The 19,711-nt window shown below is 41.9% G+C and overlaps 1 protein-coding gene across 1 annotated transcript in view; it reads right to left on the bottom strand.

The window, feature by feature from the left end:
• The window catches only part of LOC121080703 (potassium/sodium hyperpolarization-activated cyclic nucleotide-gated channel 1-like), a 180,323-nt gene that overhangs the window by 81,643 nt on the left and 78,969 nt on the right, over positions 1-19,711 (bottom strand). The window contains exon 4 of the mRNA XM_040578839.1: positions 9,082-9,300. Coding sequence (XP_040434773.1) covers positions 9,082-9,300 — 219 coding nt within the window. The remainder of the gene's footprint in view (positions 1-9,081; positions 9,301-19,711) is intronic.

The raw sequence follows: 19,711 nt of genomic DNA, 5'->3' as shown, positions 1-19,711 counted from the left end.
GGACAGTTCCTCATACTCTTCCCCTGATCCAGTGTGAGTCCCCTGCAGGGTCACAAGTCCTGCCAGCAAACCTGATCCAGCATGGGCTCCTCTCTCCATGGGGCCGCAGGTCCTGCCAGGAGCCTGCTCCAGCATAGGCCTCCCACAAGGTCACAGCGTCCTTCAGGTACATCCACCTGCTCCAGTATGGGGATCTCCATGGGCTGCAGGTGGATGTCTGCTCCACCATTAACCTCCAAGGGCTGCAGGAATACAGCCTGCCTCACCATGGTCTTCACCACAGGCTGCAGGGGAATCTGCTCTGGTGCCTGAAGCACCTCCTACCCCTCTTTCTGCACTGACCTTGGTGTCTGCAGAGTTGTTGCTCTCACATATTCTCACTCCTCTCTTCTGGCTGCTTCTGGTGTGGCACAGGTTTCTTTCTCCCTTCTTAAACATATTATCACAGAGGCACTACCACCATTGTTGATTGGCTCAGCCTTGGCCAGTAGCGGATTCATCTTGGAGCCAGCTGGCATTTGTTCCATTGGACACAAGAAGATTCTAGCAGTTTCTTGCATATGCCACCCCTGTAGCTCCCCCTTCTAACAATAAACCCCTTGCCACATAAACCCAGTACAATTAGTACTCTAAACACGATTACCAGCACTGACAGTGGCATCCTGTCAAAGGGCTCCAGTGCAGGAACACAGGTGAAGCCAACCTGGCACCTGCACAGCCCTGCTGAGGAGGGTTGTTCCAGTTCAGCAATGCAAAATGGTTGTTTTTGTTTAAAAGAACATTTTTCTTGTTTTGGGGGTATTGATCTTAAGGATGCTATAGATAAATAACAGATCACCAGGCCATTTTTCAGTCTTCAAGAGATATGTGGTCTAGACACAGCAAATAATTTCTGGATTTCTTCCAGATGAGCCCAATCAGAGGCTTTTCTCAGCAGATGAATTCAAGGGCCATCAACAAATCCTCCATTATAAGCTCCTATCTCTATCACGGTTCTATTTCAAAGAAGCCAATAGCCTCTCATTCCAGTACAGACCTGGTTTGTTGTGGTTTAACCCCAGCCGGCAACCAAGCACCACGCAGCCGCTCACTCACTCCCCCTCACCCAGAGGGATGGGGAGGAGAAATGGAAAGGAATGTAAAACTCGAGGGTTGAGATAAGAACAATTTAATAGGTAAAGCAAAAGCCACGCATGCAAACAAAGCAAAACAAGGAATTAATTCACCACTTTCCATCAGCAGGCAGGTTCTCAGCCATCCCCAGGAAAGCAGGGCTCCATCACATGTAATGGTTACTTGGGAAGACAAACACCATAATGCTGGTTGTCCACACATTCGTTCTTCTTCCCCCAGTTTATATACTCAGCATGACGTCATATTGCATGAAATACCTCTTTGGCTAGCTTGGGTCACCTGTCCTGGCTGTGTCCCATCCCAATTTCCTGTGCCCCTCCAGCCCTCTTGCTGGCAGGGTCCAAAAACCTGAACAGTCCTTGACTTAGTATAAACATTACCCAGCAACAACTAAAAGCATCCCTGTCCTATCAACATTTTTCTCACACCAAATCTAAAACACAGCACTGTACCAGCTACTAAGAAGAAAACTAACTGTATCCCACCTGAAACCAGGACATGGTTCTTTCCCCTCTTCATCCCTCCCTACCTCCTACTTCACGTTTTCTTTGGCTCCTACTACTTCCAGATGCTTTTTTCTTCGCAGGCGTACCATAGGAAAGTCACAGATGCCTTCCACTGTTACACTGATCAATCATCCCTTTGGGCTCTCTGCCTCAATTTTTCTTTGTGTTAGCCTTTTGGGCTGCCTCTGGTGTCAATGGTACTCCTGGCTGAGGTGAGGCCCATGTCCATCTTCTGATGCTGCCCTGACACTGCACAAATGAGGACTGAAAGACTCCTGATGCTGTGCAGGAGTGAATCAGCAACAAAGAGAGCTACTCTTCTGCCAGGTGATCGCTCTCTCATTTTACTTGCTTAAATTCACTACAAAGCCAGGAAAAATAATGATGAAAAAGGAAAAAGGATAGGGAGGCATCTTAATTAAGGGAATTAACTCCATTAAACTCAGGTTACCAGCTCCTATAAAATGTATAAGGAACACCCAAAGATTTGCCTTCACTTTTCATTTAAGAATTGCTCAACTTTTTATTCAAAACTTTATAAAATTATTTTTACATTTACATCAAATTCTGCAATAAAGAAATATGTTCAGCCAGCTCTGCCTGAATATATATAGGCATCCAGCACTGCCCATAATAAAAAGCAGCTGATAAACAAATATTTTTTCTAGAAGGCAATTGTATAGATGCTTATGTGAAAATGACCTTTTCGTAACCCCAAACTGTTCAATGCTAACTCATGGCATTGTGGATTTTTATGAAAAGATCTGCTTTCATTATGCTTTTAATAAATATTTAATGTTTAGAAAAATGTGTTCTAAAGGATTTTTGTTTGTTTGTTTGTTTTTCACAGTTTGGCACAGATATGATGAAGCTGGGTGGATAGCACTTGGCTTGCACAGTACCTGCTACTGGGAGGAACCAATTGCCTTTTTAGGGATACAAGGCAAAAATAACCAGGCCTATTACCCCAGCAAGACTGACTGTAATGAGAAGATGAAATACAATAATGAAGTACCAATTCAATGAAGTAATTCCTTTGGGGTGGCATGTATACTGTAGCACAACTGCACAGAAAAGGTAAGATATATCGGCAAAATGGAAAATGGCTCACCTGCTCCAGCAATCTGAACATGACATGACGTATTGTTAAAATTATGCTGGATAAATGAAAATGGGTTATTGTTAAGTAAAGAGAAGGAGTTGAATCCAATCACAGAACATTTTTGTGTTACACTATTCTCATGCTTTCTAAAATCCACTAGCAGCATCAGAAAAGCAGGAGCTCCATTTAAAAATAAAATAAATTTTAAAAAAAGAATGCTATGAAAAGCTACTCAACTTGCAAATCAATATTTCATGAGAAACTTTGCTGATCAGATCCAATCCAGGAATTACATGCTAAAACTCCAGATTCCAAGGTGAGCTGGGTATGTAAAATTCAAGTTCTGCTCTTTGTATTCTGTACATCTGTCCAGTTTAAGCAAAAAAAAAAGCAGAACTAGAAATTCAAAGATTTTTATGAATGATATATAATACATAGGCAACAGAAACTCTGCTTTATCTGTTTCACTCTATCTCATCTGACTGGTCTCCAGCAAGGGCGAGCTGACCAAAAGTCAGCTTGTCCCTGATACTTACAGATGAGATACAGATGTCTAAGATTTTCCAGAAAAGTCTGCTAGGCACCAAAGCTCTACTAATGAGCATATTGAGAACTGGGTATCTGCATTGTTCTACTTTGAATTTAACCACAAAGTGCTTAAAACTTAGGAAAACATGGAAGAGCTGCTCATTAAAAAATGCAGAGGCATCACTGGCTGAATGAGTGGTTACAAAATCTTGATTTTACTTTATGGCAGAGCCTCTCCACTGCACTCTAAAATAACCACTCAGAGAAAGAAGCACAACTTTTCACCCCAGCATTTAAGACACTCATCTGAGAAAAGGTTTTGTCCCTGCTGCCAGCACCTCTTGTGAGTTTTCTGGAAACCAGTTATAAATGCCCCTGGGGAGAGGTAGGGGAGCAGAGCAGAGTGTGTTGTCCCCCAGGGAGTCACTGTCATTCACCTTAACCTTCTCAGGCACAGCACATTTTCCATTCCTCTCAGCAATGTGGTTTGAGCTGCAGAGGTGAGGAGTCTCCTTTGCACTTTCCATCTGTTTCATCTCACACCAGCACAAGGACTCCAGAATGAGTGGCAGGGACATACTCCTGCTTCAGTTGCAGGTTGGCTCTGAACCTGCCTCTGCTGTTTCCAGGACTGTCCTCTGCCCCAGGTGTGTTTTGGGCAGGGGAGGCATTTCCACCTGCTCTTCTGGCCACCTCTGAAGAGAAAGGTGGTTCCTCTTCCCTGTTTTCAAAGGAAGGAGCTCCGATGTCTCACTGCATGAGGTGCTCAAGTATGTGCCACAGCTTCATGGAGGGGAAGGGAAATGGAAACATGCTTCAGCCAATGCTGCCCCAAAGTACCCTGAGAGCTTGCTGCCTCTTGCAAGTGTGTGTTGAGCATGTCCCCATGCACTTCACAGACAATTTAGATATCCAAACTGGAGCTGTGAGAGGCAGACTTAAAAAGTCAGTGCAAGGCATCATGCTGCAAAATCTAAAGCCATCTTCCTGCCCTAAACCTGTTATTCATTTTTAAACTTTTTTTTTTTTTTTTTGGTGCTTAAAAAGAAAATGAAAAATGAGCAGTCTGTGCTTCAAATCACAATGCTGTCTATGTAAAAATACCCCAAACCAATTAGTAAATTTCTTTTAAATAATCTTTATATGTAAATATTGCTTTTCATTTGTAGAAAAGTACTTTTAGATCCTTTTCTCCCTTTGAACTAGACTGATTTAACTGAAAATGTGCTAAAAGACCATAAATTAAGAGATTAGATAAAAGGAGAATATAGGGCTAAGATATGTCCTTTGGGACATTTGAAGCTCATGTCAAGCCCAGAATTCTTTCATGTCTTTAATAATGATTTAACATATCTTTCCAAGACTAGGACAGCATCCACTATACGGAGATAGTTGTAATTTTTTCTATTTCCTATGATATGCATATGGTTGAATTACATATAATTTATGCCTCTCTAATACTTGCAACTAGTAAAATTGCCTTGTCTGTTTTTCCTATTTTTGAAATCTTACATGGTTTTTTGAGTTGTTTACCAATAGAGGAAAATCAAAATATACAAAATTATAGCATAATGAAAATGGATCTAATAGCTGTCATTTTATGAAAGCAATTTAAAAATCTTTATGAACATGAGACAATCTGTATGCTATCACAAATCTTGCCTCTATTAGCTTGTTGTGACTTTGTTTCTGGATATTTTATGCCCACAACAGACTGGAACACAGGAAATACTAACCAGTCTTCAGTCATGATTATTCAATGACATCCAGAGCATTAGGTGAACATCTTCCCATTAAAAACTGCCAACATCTAAAGAAGTATTTTACTAATGATCTTTAGCTTCTTGTCAAGTAACTCTTCATTTGACTGCTGTTTCACACCAGTTTTTTAACAAATTCAGCATATGTATTTCTGTTTGTTTCAAATAAATGTTGCCTTAGCAAAGGCAAATGTCTTTGAGATATGTTGACTTTCCAGATATTGGAAAATTTCCAAGGAGTTATCACTTAAAATATGACTTCTATTTACTGATATGTTCATCTTGGATTTATACCAAAGACTGAGGCGGGAGAGATGCCATTGATTTGTTGACTTCTTCTGTCCTTTTATAAGGTAGAATGGTCTGTCAGACTTACTTATTGAAAAGGAAATATGGATTGAGTATATCTGGCTTGAACACATCTTTCTCCTCTGTCAGGCACTGGCACTTCACTCACTGAAGACAAGTTCTGATGTATGTATTCACTCTGAGAGGTATTTTTTCTCTGAGAACAGTTCCATTCACTTCAGCAGAAAAATCTCTGAAGCGTTCCTCAAAGTGACCAGAATGTATCAATGCGTCCTTTTTTGTAGCAATTATTGGTATGTGATTTTATTGTCCCCCTTCTACATTTGGCATCTAATAATCACTGTTAATTTCCTCTGATAAATTATGTCTTTGGCCCGTCCACAACAGTAAACTCATGGAACAATATTTTCTTTCTTACCATTCTTTGATTTCTCTCAGCATGCAATGCTTGTCAAGTTCTTAGATGGTGTTTGACATATTTGGCTTAATGAAAACTCTTCCTTGTCTTCCTGTGTTTATTTCTTCTATTTTGAATTATGCACGTTTAATTTTGCATACCCTGAGCTTTGGAAGGATCTGAATGAGGAAGATATGGTGATTTCAGCAAATATGTTACTTCTAGGTGCTTTCAGTGTGAGAAAGACCAGAACTCTCCTTCCATTAGTTGTATTCCACAGATATATTTATGAAATATCATTTTAGGTACAGCAAAAAAATGAGTTGGAAAACAAGGAGGATAAGATTTTGGCATAATTTTACTCATAGAAGAACCTAAGAACAGCATCTTTTTTCATCTCTGCTATCATTCTATGTTGCCTATTTTTTGTGTCTCATAAAGAAAACAATCGAGCCAAGAACTACACAATCCTATATACGTAAGACTAAAAAAAATTCATTCTAGCATTTAAGCCCCCAAAGCCTAAACAAGTCATAGTCTCATGTTTTTTCCAATTTTTTAATTTCAGAAGTTAAAAAAAAAGCAATGCACTAGGCCAAAATATATAATGCAGTATATATATCAAAACTCTGAAACCTGTGGCTGAAGATTTGATTTACTTTTTTCTCAAGTCTCAGTTAAGTGAAATATAAGTTATTTTTATCTGTCAACAATTTAGAAAATAGGCTGACAAACTGATAGCACAAACTGGTCTTTGAAATACCTATTTATTTAGTTTGCAGAGTAAAGAAAAATATACAATATTCATTAGCAGTATATAGTAATGGTTTATAATTGTTAGGCTATAATCAAAGATTTATTTCAAAATATATGATTAAACTATGATAAATCAATGGACAAGAATATAAAAACATGTCAGTATAGTTGTTATAGCTGATACATATGATTACAGGGTCTCAAAAATCAGTAGAAAAAAATATTTAATTAAGACATCCTTTAGCTCTAGCTCATAATAATTGGCATACAAACTGCTGCCAGAAAGTCAAGAAACATGCAATTTTTGGCTCATTTCTTTCACTCCTGATTATCAATGTCATGTTATGCTCTTGCCTCTGATGTCAGGAAACAAATAAGAAGTAAAAACAAAAAGAGGAATGAAAATGTTCAGAACTGCAGGAAGTGAAAAATGCCAGACATTTCTATAGTAATGTTTAATAAAGTGTGTGCATAAAAAACGGGGAAAAAAACAAGAAAAGGTTTGTTTTCTGTTATGTGAAAACATGAGAAATGCAATACCACTTGACTGCTGCCAGGTTTTAATTTACACCAAACCCACAAATAAAACTGGCTTTACTTAACACAGTTTAAAATATTTGAATATTTTTACATGTGCACTACATTTCTTATGCTCAAAACATTGTGATATTATGCTGCATCCAGGAAGGTCTGAGGATAATGATTAAGATGAGATTTCAGGTGGATGGTGACATTTCTGCTGATTTTATACATCTATATGTGTGTGTATATATGTTGACTCTAAACTCTAATGAAACTTCAGTTATACTAGGTTTAGAGTTTTCTTCCCTATGCCTGCCTTTGTACCTATGGTAAAGATGTTTCTGCCCCACAGCTTCCTATAAGTGTCCCATTTTAATAAAATTACTTCCCTTTCAGCTAGCAGAACAGACCTAACAAACCGGTTCGCTTGGGTTAAATCACCTACCATGATTAGCCCTGTGACTTTATACTGAGATGGATTAGGTGGTTTCACATGGTCACTGACAGAACTCAAATTTTCAGAGGTTTTAATGCTCACTCATCCTCTCCTTCTAAACCTTTCATCCTCACTTATGTTTTAAAATAACATTGTGTGGGCTTTCTTGCTTGCAAAATTCTGTTTTAAATAGCTGTGAGATGAATGTGTCAGCCACTGTCCAATTTTCCTATTGCTGGATTTATGGCTCATCCCTTACCTTTCCCTGTCTCATATATTGACTCCATGGTCTTGTTGCAACTTGAGCTTAACAGAACTGAATTTAAACTCTTTTTCTCCCACACACTCTTGTCTTCCTCTCTCTTTGCCTGCCTGCAAAGAAAATGCTCCAATCCATTCTACTCAGACCTTTATTTTGACTTTTCCCTTTTTCTTGCCCAGCAAACTCAGGCCATTCCTTTTCATTTTCAGCACATGCCAGGGTCACCCTCTCCTCTACTTACTATCTGCCAGGTTTCTCCCCGAGGCTTATGTTCCATCACACTGGGATTTCTGCCCAATTTGCCTTTTTGGACATATGCCAAATACTATTGCTCAGGCCATGTTTTTTATTTGCTGATTTGAACTCTCTGATTTCGCTACCTTGCTCAGCTGACCTCTCTCCTGGCAGGGCCTCTCCAGTTCCCCATTTACTATAATAACCAAATTTGGCTTCTTTTAAGCACCTCAATAACTCTGCATAACCTTATTGTCCCTTGCTGAGGTTCATTCTGATCCCTTCTTCTTTATGCCACCATTCCTTGCCTCATAACCTCGTTTCATAGCTTCACCCATACTTGACTCTGCTTTTTATTACACAACTGACAGTGTTAATTAGTGCATCTTTGTGCTCAAAGTTCCCACCCTGTACCTATTTATGCCTTTTTAATTCTAACTATACCTACAAAGAATTTAATAAGGAATTGAACAAAATTTTTCTTCCTGTTTCATAAAGAACTGTCTTTCTTCCACTAAATTCTCTCTACATTTCTGTACTTTGGCCACCGTTCCTTTTGTCCTTGGAGAAGACTTAACAGGTCATGGAGGATAGTGTAAACAATACCATTATAAACCAAAGACTGACCTCTTCTGAGCACTGCTCTGAGGTAGTTCCAAACAAAACGAATTGATTGGGCCTGGTCCTCATTTAAATGCTATTATTTTCACATGTTCAAGTTTTTCCCTAAATTGGGATCCAAAGGAATAGCAGGAAATTATATAGACATACCCAAGGTACTGAGCTCAAGGCCCTTATTCAAGCTACCTAGATCAAGTACATACAGAGTATAGCACAGGAGTATAAAGCACAGTCTGAACCAGAGGATGGTGTTTTCACAGAAGACTTTAGAGTTTAAAGCAAGTTTCACATCCAAGATTTCATTCAATACATGTGACACACACAACCATGTACACCCTAAAGAATGTGGGTTCATGGAGGAAGATATTTAGCCCATGGCATGTTCTAAATTCAATGAAATTTGCTGCAGGATTCAGATGCTACTAGATTATTTCATGTAAACTTGTAAGGCCTTTTTCACATTTAAAACAGCTCAATTATTTCAAAACTTAGAAGTTACATTAAAATGAATTACCTTTTCTTGATATTGTCGCCGTGAGGAATCCAGAGACTGAATGAGGGCAGTGGCGTGACCAACAAACATGGCATAACAAGTAGCCCCCACAATCATACTCAACATGGTTATCCAGAGGTCAGACATGCTGACAGGGGCACGGGCTCCATAACCAATGCAGAGCATATGGCTCATGGCTTTGAAGAGTGCGTATGAGTACTGCTTTCCCCAGGAATCATTCTGCAAGAAAAGAGACAGGTGACTGAGCCAGCAAGCAGCTGAAGGGAAAAATATGTTTCTACCTGTATAGTGGGATCATAGATTACTGGTTTTGAAAGAGCAGTCTGGTAATGTATCCTCTGTGCATGATGAGAGATATTCCATCTAAATTAGTTGTTAGATAAAGCATCAGAGATTCTGCCAGATAGTACTTGGCACAGTGAGATTAAATAAAATTGATTATATTTAATACATGATTGTATTCTTAAATGTGGGTGTTAACCTAATTACAAGGAGACTAAAAGTCAATTTTATTTTACAGTCGGATTAAAAAGAGATGACCACACAGACTTATCAAGCGCAAGAAGGTAGTATTTTGTTTTAATATGCATGAACATACTCCTATGGCCCCATTTCATTCTTTTCAGTTGTCCATTTTAACACACAACCACATTTCATCTTATCAGATGTTTCACTTCCCAAGGAGAGAAAAAGTCTTATTTGTTGTAATGTATGCTTATCCTCTTTTTCTTGTAATATTGTTTATACCAGAAGCATCTCAATTCAAAAGAAGTCTGTTTATTCTGCAATTATAGCAAACCTATGTTCATAGCCACAATCTGTGAAACAGCCCAGAATAAAAGGTGAATACCTGGGTCATGCATTTCTGATATGCAGCTACCCATTCCCATTCTCTCTGGGAGATTAGAAGGACCTGACAGCTCACTCACAAGCTTTTAAAATTGCAAAGGTATTGTCAGCATCCTTCCTTTATCTTTACATAGAGACAGTCAAAGGGGTGTTCCCAGAGAAAAGCAGACACTTTAAGTCATTCAAAAAAGCCTTAGTAATTTTTGTCAGATTTTTCTATTTTCCTTGTCAAAGGAATGAAACAAGAACAGTTTTATAGCTGTTGATCATCCAGTGCCCAGGAAAACAAACCGCTTGGAGGCATGCAGTGTACATGACAAAACCTAGTAGTTATTACAACAGAGAATAAATTCAGAAATGAAGAAGGAAGAATGACATTAGTAAGATTAAGCAGTTATCCAGTATAGTATCTAATATACAGAACCAAAAAGTAATAATACTGTTAATATAAACAAATATCCAAATTGTTTGTACCATTTATATATAAAATTTACATATGAAATATCAATATTTGTGTCTCTCTTCCACCCATACAAGCTTTGCTCAAATGTTCTTTTTTCTCAAAAGAGCTTCAGGCTTGCTATCTTGCCATTTAAATGCCAAGGTTACTGTCCTGGTTTCAGCACGGCTAGAGTTAATTTTCTTTTTAGGAGTTAGTACAGTGCTGTGTTTTGGCTATGATGTGAGATAAATGTTGATAGGACACTGATGTTTTTAGTTGTTGCTGGGTGATGTTTATAATAAGTAGGACTTTTTGGTTTCTCATGTCTTGCCAGTGAGAGGGCTGGGGAGGCACAGGAAATTGGGAGGGGACACAGCCAGGACAAGTGACCCAAGCTAGCCAAAGAGGTATTCCATGCAATATGACGTCATGCTGAGTATATAAACTGGGGGAAGAAGAAGGAAGGGGGGGACATCCGGCATTATGGCGTTTGTCTTCCCAAGTAACCATTATATGTGATGGAGCCCTGCTTTCCTGGGGATGGCCAAACACCTGCCTGCCCATGAGAAGTGGTGAATGAATGCTTTGCTTTGCTTTGCTTGCATGTGCGGCTTTTGTATTACCTGTTAAATTGTTCTTATCTGAACCCTTGAGTTTTACATTCCTTTCTGATTCTCCTCCCCATCCCTCTGGGTGAGGGAGGTGTGAGTGAGCGGCTGTGTGGTACTTGGTTGCCGGCCAGGTTAAACCACGACAGTCCTTTTTGGCGCCTAACATGGGGCACGAAGGGTTTGAGATAACAGATTTGATTGGAATGTGCTAGTTTGAATTTATAGCTGTTATTGCTGTTTAGCTATTAAGGGGCAGGTTCCTTTGCTTACCATGGGGCTTGCTTGTCTTACTGTATATTGGTCTAGTGCTTGTTAGTGGCTGCTTCTTCCTTTCACTGCTTGCTGTACTGCTTATCATCTTACTGTGCTGTGCCTGGGAACATTTTGATAACAGCAATGGTGATGCACTGGGGCTAGCAGGTTGCCAGGGTATTGCTGCTGTTTCTGTGCTGCTGTACTGGACAGGCTGGAGCTCCCGTGTGAACTCGAGTCAAAGGGACTGTGACCCGTGCATGAGTCCACGTGGAAGCAGGACACTCCAAAGCTGCCTGAGCAGGTATATCTCAGAGTGTCTGTGGCCATGGTTGTGTCTGTGCTGCAGCAGGTATGCTTCTGAAGGAATTGTGGCCCAAGGACAAGTCCATGTTGGAAAAGATACACCCTGAAGCATCTGTGGCTGTGGTTAAGTCTGTGCTGCAGTAGGTACGCCTTGAAGCACCAGTGGCTGCGTGTGAGATCAGGCTGGATAAACCCATGACAGAGCAGGTACAGCCCTGAAGGGACTGTAGCCAGGGATAAGGCCATGCTGGAGCTGATTTACTTCTGAAGGGACTGTGGCTGTGGGTAAGTCCACATTTGAGCAGATCTATGGTCATGGCCTATGGATAAGGCCATGTTGGAACAGGTGCACCTCAAAGGGACTGTGGCTGTGGATGAGTCTATGCCACAGCAGGTACACCCTTGGAGAGACTGTGGCTCATATCTGAGGCTCCACTTGGAGCAGGTTGCAGTCTGTGGATAAGTCCAAGCTTGAGCAGGGGCAAGGGGAGGAGTTCATTGCAATGTTAAACCCTATGGGCTGGTCCGAAGGGTCCAGGGGTGGAGATTGTAATGGATATACCTTTAAATTGTTGTAACCCATGATTTGAGTTTCATGTTATAGGAATGACTATAGCAGCAACCACCTGGACCATTGGAGGACAAGCCTTACAAGAAGCGGTGCAAGTGCAGCAGTGACCTGACCTGTGCTGGCTTTGATGCCCGATAACCCCATACCACACACAACCTCTTTTCTCCTGAGTGACCACCATAAGAGAGCATGTTCATGGACTAAATGAACTCATTGGACATTTTGTGGACATTTGTGGACATTTTATAGACATTTTTACAGGGGTGGTGCATAGACTAGGTGAATGATGTCTGTGTATTATGTCAAAGAATGGGAAGTTTGCTGGTGGTTAATAAGGTTGTATTGGAAAGTGTGGCATGATGATATGTGATAAATGATATGTAATAAGGGGTGGATACTGTTCTGGTTTCAGCTGGGATGGAGTTAATTTTCTTAGTCGTTAATACAGTGCTGTGTTTTGGCTATGATTTGAGAGCAGTGTTGATAGGGTGTAGAGGGATGAAGCTGGGTTAATTAACATTGATAATATACAGCTGTAGGCTGGCTTCAGGGGCAGGGGTTGGCTGATGTAGATAAATTGCAGGTGTGGTTGCTTCTGTTAAGTGGTTGTGTATCCAAGGAAGAGAGAGCAAGAAGTAGCAATAGTGAGAAAGTAGAAGCAGGGAGAACATGCACTGTAGGTGAGGAGGGACAAGGAGAAGGTAGCAGAAGGACTGGTATGAAGAGTATGATGGTATATGATGGTAAAAGACCTTGTTTTAGCTTTATAGTTTGAAGAGTGCTGTGACAATAGCATGCTGGTGTTTTTAGTTGTTGCTGGGTAATGTTTATACTAGGTCAAGTTCTTTGGGCCCTGCCAGCAAGAGGGCTAGAGGGGCACAGGGCATTGGGAGGGGACACAGCCAGGACAGGTGACTCAAACTAGCCAAAGAGGTATTCCATACCATATGATGTCATGCTGAGTATATAAACTGGGGGAAGAAGAAGAAGGGGGGGTGAGTGTGTGTATGAGTGTGAGAGAGAGAGAGATATTATGGCATTTGTCTTCCTGAGGAACTGTCTTGCAAAGTGCTGTGCTGTATGAACTCTACAGCAAACATGACATAAATTTCCACCAGGATTTTGGTATCTCTTGAGAGAGACAAGTTCATCTCAAGTTTGAGTATACTTCTTTACTCCTGGGATGCAAAGGAAAAAGGAGATTTATTTTGTCTTCTCCTTATTCTTCTCTTTTCTCTGCAAACCTTCCGACCTCTTCCCAAAACCTCTTCTACTCTTCACCCGAAAGTCAGATGCACTAAAACCATTGATGCATAATTCTAATTTTATGTTCAGTCTTTTCTATAGACTGTTTCATTGCATTATTTTACCTGATTAATTAACACATGGGTTAAACTTCCTTTACTGTTACATGTAGTTTTCAAACAAATAGATTCTTTGTTACCGATGAAAGAAACTACAGTTCAAAAACATTAATTCCTTGTTCTAAATTATCTAGCTCCACAAAGATTTTTATAATCTAAAGAAGAGAGAATAAATGTACTTTTCAAATTTGACTTATTCAAAGGGCTATGGCCAATTCATAAATAGGTTTCATTGTTCTATACGTTGTTTCCACAGATTAGTGAATACAGAAGAGGACTAAATCATAAATTACAAATTTTCATGGTTATAACTTTTCTTTAGCCATCTTGCCTTCTCACAACTTTAGAGTAAGTATTCATGAGACTGCTGTTCCATTCAGATAGCAATGGTAATGCCATTTAACTGTACAGAAAAGCTTGTAAAGCATATGGGATACCTTCATAGCTATAACACAAAAAGGAAGAAAACCTCTATCTGCACTTAACAATTAACCTTTACACTTCGATTACAGGAATATACACGACATTATCTTCCAGAGCAACTATAACATCCACCTGCTGAGCAGAATGATAGAATCGTAGAATAGTTCGGGTTGGAAGGGACCTTTAAAGGTCATCTAAGTCCAACCTCCTTCATTAAGGAGGGATATTAAGAGCATCCAGGAAACTACAGGCCTGTCAGCCTGACCTCGGTGCTGGGGAAGGTTATGGAGCAGATCATCCTGAGAGTGATCACACAGCATGTGCAAGACGACCTGGGGACCAGGTGCAGCCAGCATGTGTTTATGAAAGGCAGGTCCTGATTGATGAAATTGATCTCTTCTATGACAAGGTGACCCACCTAGAGAAAGGCTGTGGATGTTGTCTACCTGGACCTTAGTAAAGCCTTTGACACAATCTCCCACAGCATTCTCCAGGAGAAACCGGCTGCGCATGGCTTGGATGAGTGTGCTCTAAGATGGATTAATAGCTGGCTGGATGGCTTAGCCCAAAGGGTGGTGTTGAATGGAGTTGCATCCAGCTGATGACTGTTCCCCAGGGCTCAGTATTGGGGCCAGTACTGTTTAATATCTTTATCAATGATCTCGATGAGGGGATTGAGTACGCCCTCAGGAAGTTTGAAGGTGATGCCAAGTGTGGGGGGAGTATTGATCTCCTTGAGGGTAGGAAGACTCTGCAAAGGGATCTGGACAGGCTGGATCAATGGGTAGAGGCCAATTGTATGAGGTTCAACATGGCGAAGCGCCAGGTCCTGCACTTGGGTCACAACAACCCCATGCAATGCTATAGGCTTGGGGAAGAGTGGCTGGAAAGCTACCTGGAGGAAAAGGACCTGGGAATGCTGGTTGACAGCCAGCTGAACATGAGCTAGCAGCGTGCCCAGGTGGCCAAGACGGCCAATAGTATCCTGGCCTGTATCAGAAATAGTGTGGCCAGCAGGACAAGGGAAGTGATTGTCCATTTGTTCTTGGCGCTGATGAGGCTGCATCTCAAATACTGTGTTTACTTTGGGGCTTCTCACTACAAGAAAGCTATTGAGATGCTGGAGCATGTCCAGAGAAGGTCAAGGAAGCTGGTGAAGTGTCTGGAGCACAAGTCTTATGAGGAGCAGCTGAGGGAACTGGGGTTGTTTAGCCTGGAGAGGAAGAGATTCAGGGGGGATCTTGTTGCTCTCTACAGCTACCTGAAAGGAGGTTGTAGGTAGGTGGGGATAGGTCTCTTCTTCCAGATAACAAGTGACAGGAAAAGAGGAAACAACCTCAAGTTGTGCCAGAGGAGGTTTAGTTTGGATATTAGGGAAAATTTCTTCACTGAAAGGGTGGTGAAGCATTGGAACAGGCTGATGGTGGTAGTATCACCATCCCTGGAAGTATTGGAAAAACATGTAGATATGGTGCTTAGGGATATGGTTTAGTGGTGGACTTGGCAGTGCTGGGTTAACGGTTGGACTTGATATTAAAGTTGTTTCCCAACCTGAATGATTCTATGACATCTTCAACTAAATCAGGTTGCTCAAGTTGGATGGGGCTCTGGTCTTGAATGTTGCCAGGGATGAGGCATCTACAACATCTCTGGGCAACATATTCCAGTGTTTCATCACCCTCACTGTGAAAAATTTCTTCCTTATATCTAGTCTGAATCTATCCTCTTTTAGTTTAAAACCATTACCCTGTTTTTTAGCAGTTCAGGCCCTACTAAAGTCTCTTTCCAGCTTTCTTTTAGCCCCCCTTTAAGTACTAAAAGGCTGCAATAAGGTCTCCCTGGAGCCTTCTCTTCTCCAGGCTGGACAACCCTAACCTGTCCTTGTAGGAGATGTGTTCCATCCTTGTGATCATTTTTGTGGCCCTCCTCTGGACCCACTCCAACAAGTCCATGTCTTTCCTGTACTGAAGACTCCAGAGCTGGATACAGTACTCCAGGTGGTGTCTCACCAGAGCGGAGTAGAGGGGCAGAATCACCTGCTGGCCATGCTTCTTTTGATGCAACCCATGATAAGGCTGGCTTTCCGGACTGTGAGCACACATTGCCAGCTCATGTCTAGCGCTTCATGCACCGGTACCCCCATGTCCTTCTCCGTAGGGCTGCTCTGAATCCCTTCATCCCCCAGCCTGAATTGATACCAGGGGTTGCCCCAAACAATCAGGTGCAGAACCTTGCACATGGCCTTGTTGAACCTCATAAGGTTCAAACAGACCCACTTCTCAAGCTTGTCCAGGTCCTTCTGGATGGCATCCTGTCCCTTGGGCATGTCAACTGCACCACTCATCTTGGTGTCATCTGCAAATTTGCTGAGGGTCCACTCAATCCCACTGTCCATGTAATCAATGAAGATATTAAACAGTATTGATCCCAATATGGATCTCTTAGGGACTCATTACTGATCTCCATCCAGACACTGAGGTGTTGGCCACTACCATCAGGATGTGACCATCCAACCAATTCCTCATCTAACGAACAGTCCACCCATCTAATCCATATCACTTCAATTTGGAGAGAAGGACGTTGTGGGGGACTGTGTGAAAGGCCTTATAAAAGTCCAGATAGACGACATCCTTAGCTCTTCCCTTGTCCACTGATGTAGTCGCTCCATCATAGAAGGCCACTAAGTTTGTCAGGCAAGACTTGCCTTTGGTGAAGCCATGCTGGCTGTCTCGAATCACCTCCCTGTCCTCCATGTGCCTTAGCACAACTTTTAGGAGGGTCTGTTCCATGATCTTCCCAGGCACAGAGGTGAGGCTTACAGGTCGATAGTTCCCAGGTTCCTCCTTTCTACCCTTTTTAAAAATGGGTGCAATGTTTCCCTTTTTCCAGTCACTGGGGACTTCACCTGATTACCATGACTTTTCAAATATTATGAAGAGTGGCTTGGCAACTACATCAGCCAATTCCCTCAGGACTCTGGGATGCATCTTGTCAGGTCCCATAGACTTATGTATGTTCTGGTTCCTCAGGTGGTTTCAAAACTAATCTCTTACAGTGGGAGAGACTTTGCTTCCCCAGACCCTGCAGCCCATCCGCTTGAGACTTGTGGGAAGAGAGGTTTCCAGAGAAGACTGAGGCAAAAAAGTTGTTGAGTAACCTGGCCTTCTCTTTGTCTGTTTTTACCGGTTTGCCAGTCATGTTCATCAGTGGGGGTTGACTATCTTTGACCTTTTCGGGCTGACTGTCACAAATGAGTAGTTTAGGTTAAGTTGCTTAAAGAATCACCATCAAAGGTATGAGCAAAAAAGTTTTAATAAATTTGTAAAAGTGAGACTTCACAAAGTTCGATGGCAAGGTTCACTCTATTACTACATAGATAAATCACACAAAGAAGAATAAAATTAAAATTAATCTGGAATGATTTATACAGAGACTAAAAACGTAAAAGGGTAAGGGAGACCCTCCCCATTGAGTCATGAGGTTCAGAATGGACCCCCTTGCTTTCTAAACTCTTTATAGAGCTTAGGTGTGGCTAGATCCAATCCTAGTCTCAGACTTGGTCAATGGTTTATGTCAAAAGGATATAAGGAACATTTACAGTTTGAGGTTGATCATAGGATGTTAGCAGCACTTAATGATTAACTAATATATCATTTACAAAGTGAATCAAATGGTATTTACTGAAATTATAAAGTGGATTAACTATGGATTCAGAATGGTAATACTTATACTATACTTATTATGAGGTACCTAAATCAGTTCACACACACATGCACACAGACAGAAATAGATAGATGTATAGATATATATATAGAAATGTACAAAGGTATACCTGTTAAAAGTTGCCCTCATATTCAGTTAAATACACCAAATGACTTTGCATTTCTCAGTGGGCAAAGGGTTGAGCCTCAAGAATCAGGAAAATCAGCCCAAGCCCCGTTGTCAGCTTTCGGCAACAATCCCCCTAGTATCACAGACTTGGGAGACTGTGAGCTCTGAGAGGTGTTCCAGCCAGAGGGAGATGCTGTTCACAACCTACTGTAGTGCAGGAGAGCTCAAAGGGCCTCAGTTAGGACTGCTGTTTATAGGTTCAGAGAAGATTGGCCTTAGTCATCAGTAACTTTCCATCCTGGCCACAATCTGAGTCAGTAATTAATGGAATTTTTCTCAAAATTCCAGTGACGGTGGCACTATACCACTCATAGTCATAATAGTGTGTTGGGGTCTGCAGCGGGTCTGCAGATAAGTTAGTTGACCTCAAAGACTTAGCCGTGTACCTTTAAGACAGCCACAAATTGTCAGGTATGTAAACAGGATGTGAAGAATCGGAACTTAGAACTGCAGCATACGGGCACCTACAGCAACAGCAAATAGCAAGCAAGAAGAAGGACACAAAAACCTCTCAGGGTCTAACACCTGCACTGTCTAAGATATATAAATAGTTTGTATAAACAATAAAAGCCATTTTGTCCAAACCCAGCCACGCAGACATAGTGTTTTTTCAGTCCGCCTCGACTTGCGTCCCCACATTTGGTGACCCCGACGTGCCTATATGATCCCAGTAAAGGGTATTAAAAAGAGATTCTGAGACTGTGCCGATGTGACCCCGGTAAGGGGTGTCAGGAGCAACCCTGAAACTGTGACCAGCGGGTTGCTGGGGAGGCGGAGCCTGGTGAAGCGGAGTAGCGCAGCGAGCGGCTGCAAGATCCTGGGAGAACGTGACACCGGTAAGGTGAGCCACCAGGGACAACACGGGGAGTAAGTTATCTAAAGAAGATACCATGGTGCTATCAATGTGGAAATTAGTATTAAAGAAGCATGGAATTACTTTAGATGGGCTTCAGTTAAAAGATATTTTATTGTGGGCCAAAACACATGGAGTGGAAATGTCCCCCGCGACTGCTCTTAGTGTGTGGACCTGGGACAATTTAGGATCAACACTGTCAGAAGCTCTGGAAAAAGGGGACAAAGAGGCATCCGGATTTTTGCTTACCTGGGGACTGCTTAGACATGTTGTAGGGTGCTTCAAGAATCCTCAAGACGCAAATGGAGGCTTGCCAAATCAGCAAAATGTGAGTGGAGATTTGCAGAGTCCACAAGACGTGAGTGGGAGCTTAAAAAGTCAGCAAAATGCGAGTGGGGGCTTGCAAAGTCTGCAAGACACAAGTGGGGGCTTTAAAACTCAGCAAAATGCGAATGAGGGCACATCGTTCAAACCTCCCCTGTATCCCCCTCCAGAATACAGACAAGAGGATGATGGGGTGGGGGAGGGGGAGAGTCTGTGTCCCTTACCAGGCGCCACTCCCCAATGCCCTGAATCCACTAAATCTCTCCAACTGCATTGACTTATACTTGATACCGATTCCGAGGACGACAAGCAGAAGCCTCGTGGACCGATCCCAGCCCCCCTGACTCCTCCCAGCCCACACGCCTTCCCCCCTTGGCTCCACCCCACCCCCCCTGCCCGCCCCCTCGGCTCTGGCCCTGCCCTTGCAGGATGGAAATGCCGAAAACCCGGATTCGGGTCCAGCTACGACAACGTTATCAGTCACAGGCAATGAAAAAGTTGGAGGTGGTAAAAATCCAGTTTCCAGTGGTACAGTAATGACGCGCGACCCTCGCCGATTTTGGCAGGCTATAAGATATGGGGCATTAAAAGACGGGAACTGGGATTTAGTAGAACAGATAGGCGGACCACTCCTTGATTCTCCTACTCCTTCCACTGATGCACCGCACGCATATCCTATTGTATTGGGAGATGTGGCTGCTGGTAATCCTCACGTTCATACACCATTTGCTTGGTAAGTAGTAC

Source organism: Falco naumanni, chromosome W (assembly GCF_017639655.2).
Source record: "Falco naumanni isolate bFalNau1 chromosome W, bFalNau1.pat, whole genome shotgun sequence".
Lineage (NCBI taxonomy): Eukaryota > Metazoa > Chordata > Aves > Falconiformes > Falconidae > Falco > Falco naumanni.
This window is presented reverse-complemented; position numbering and strand designations above follow the sequence as displayed.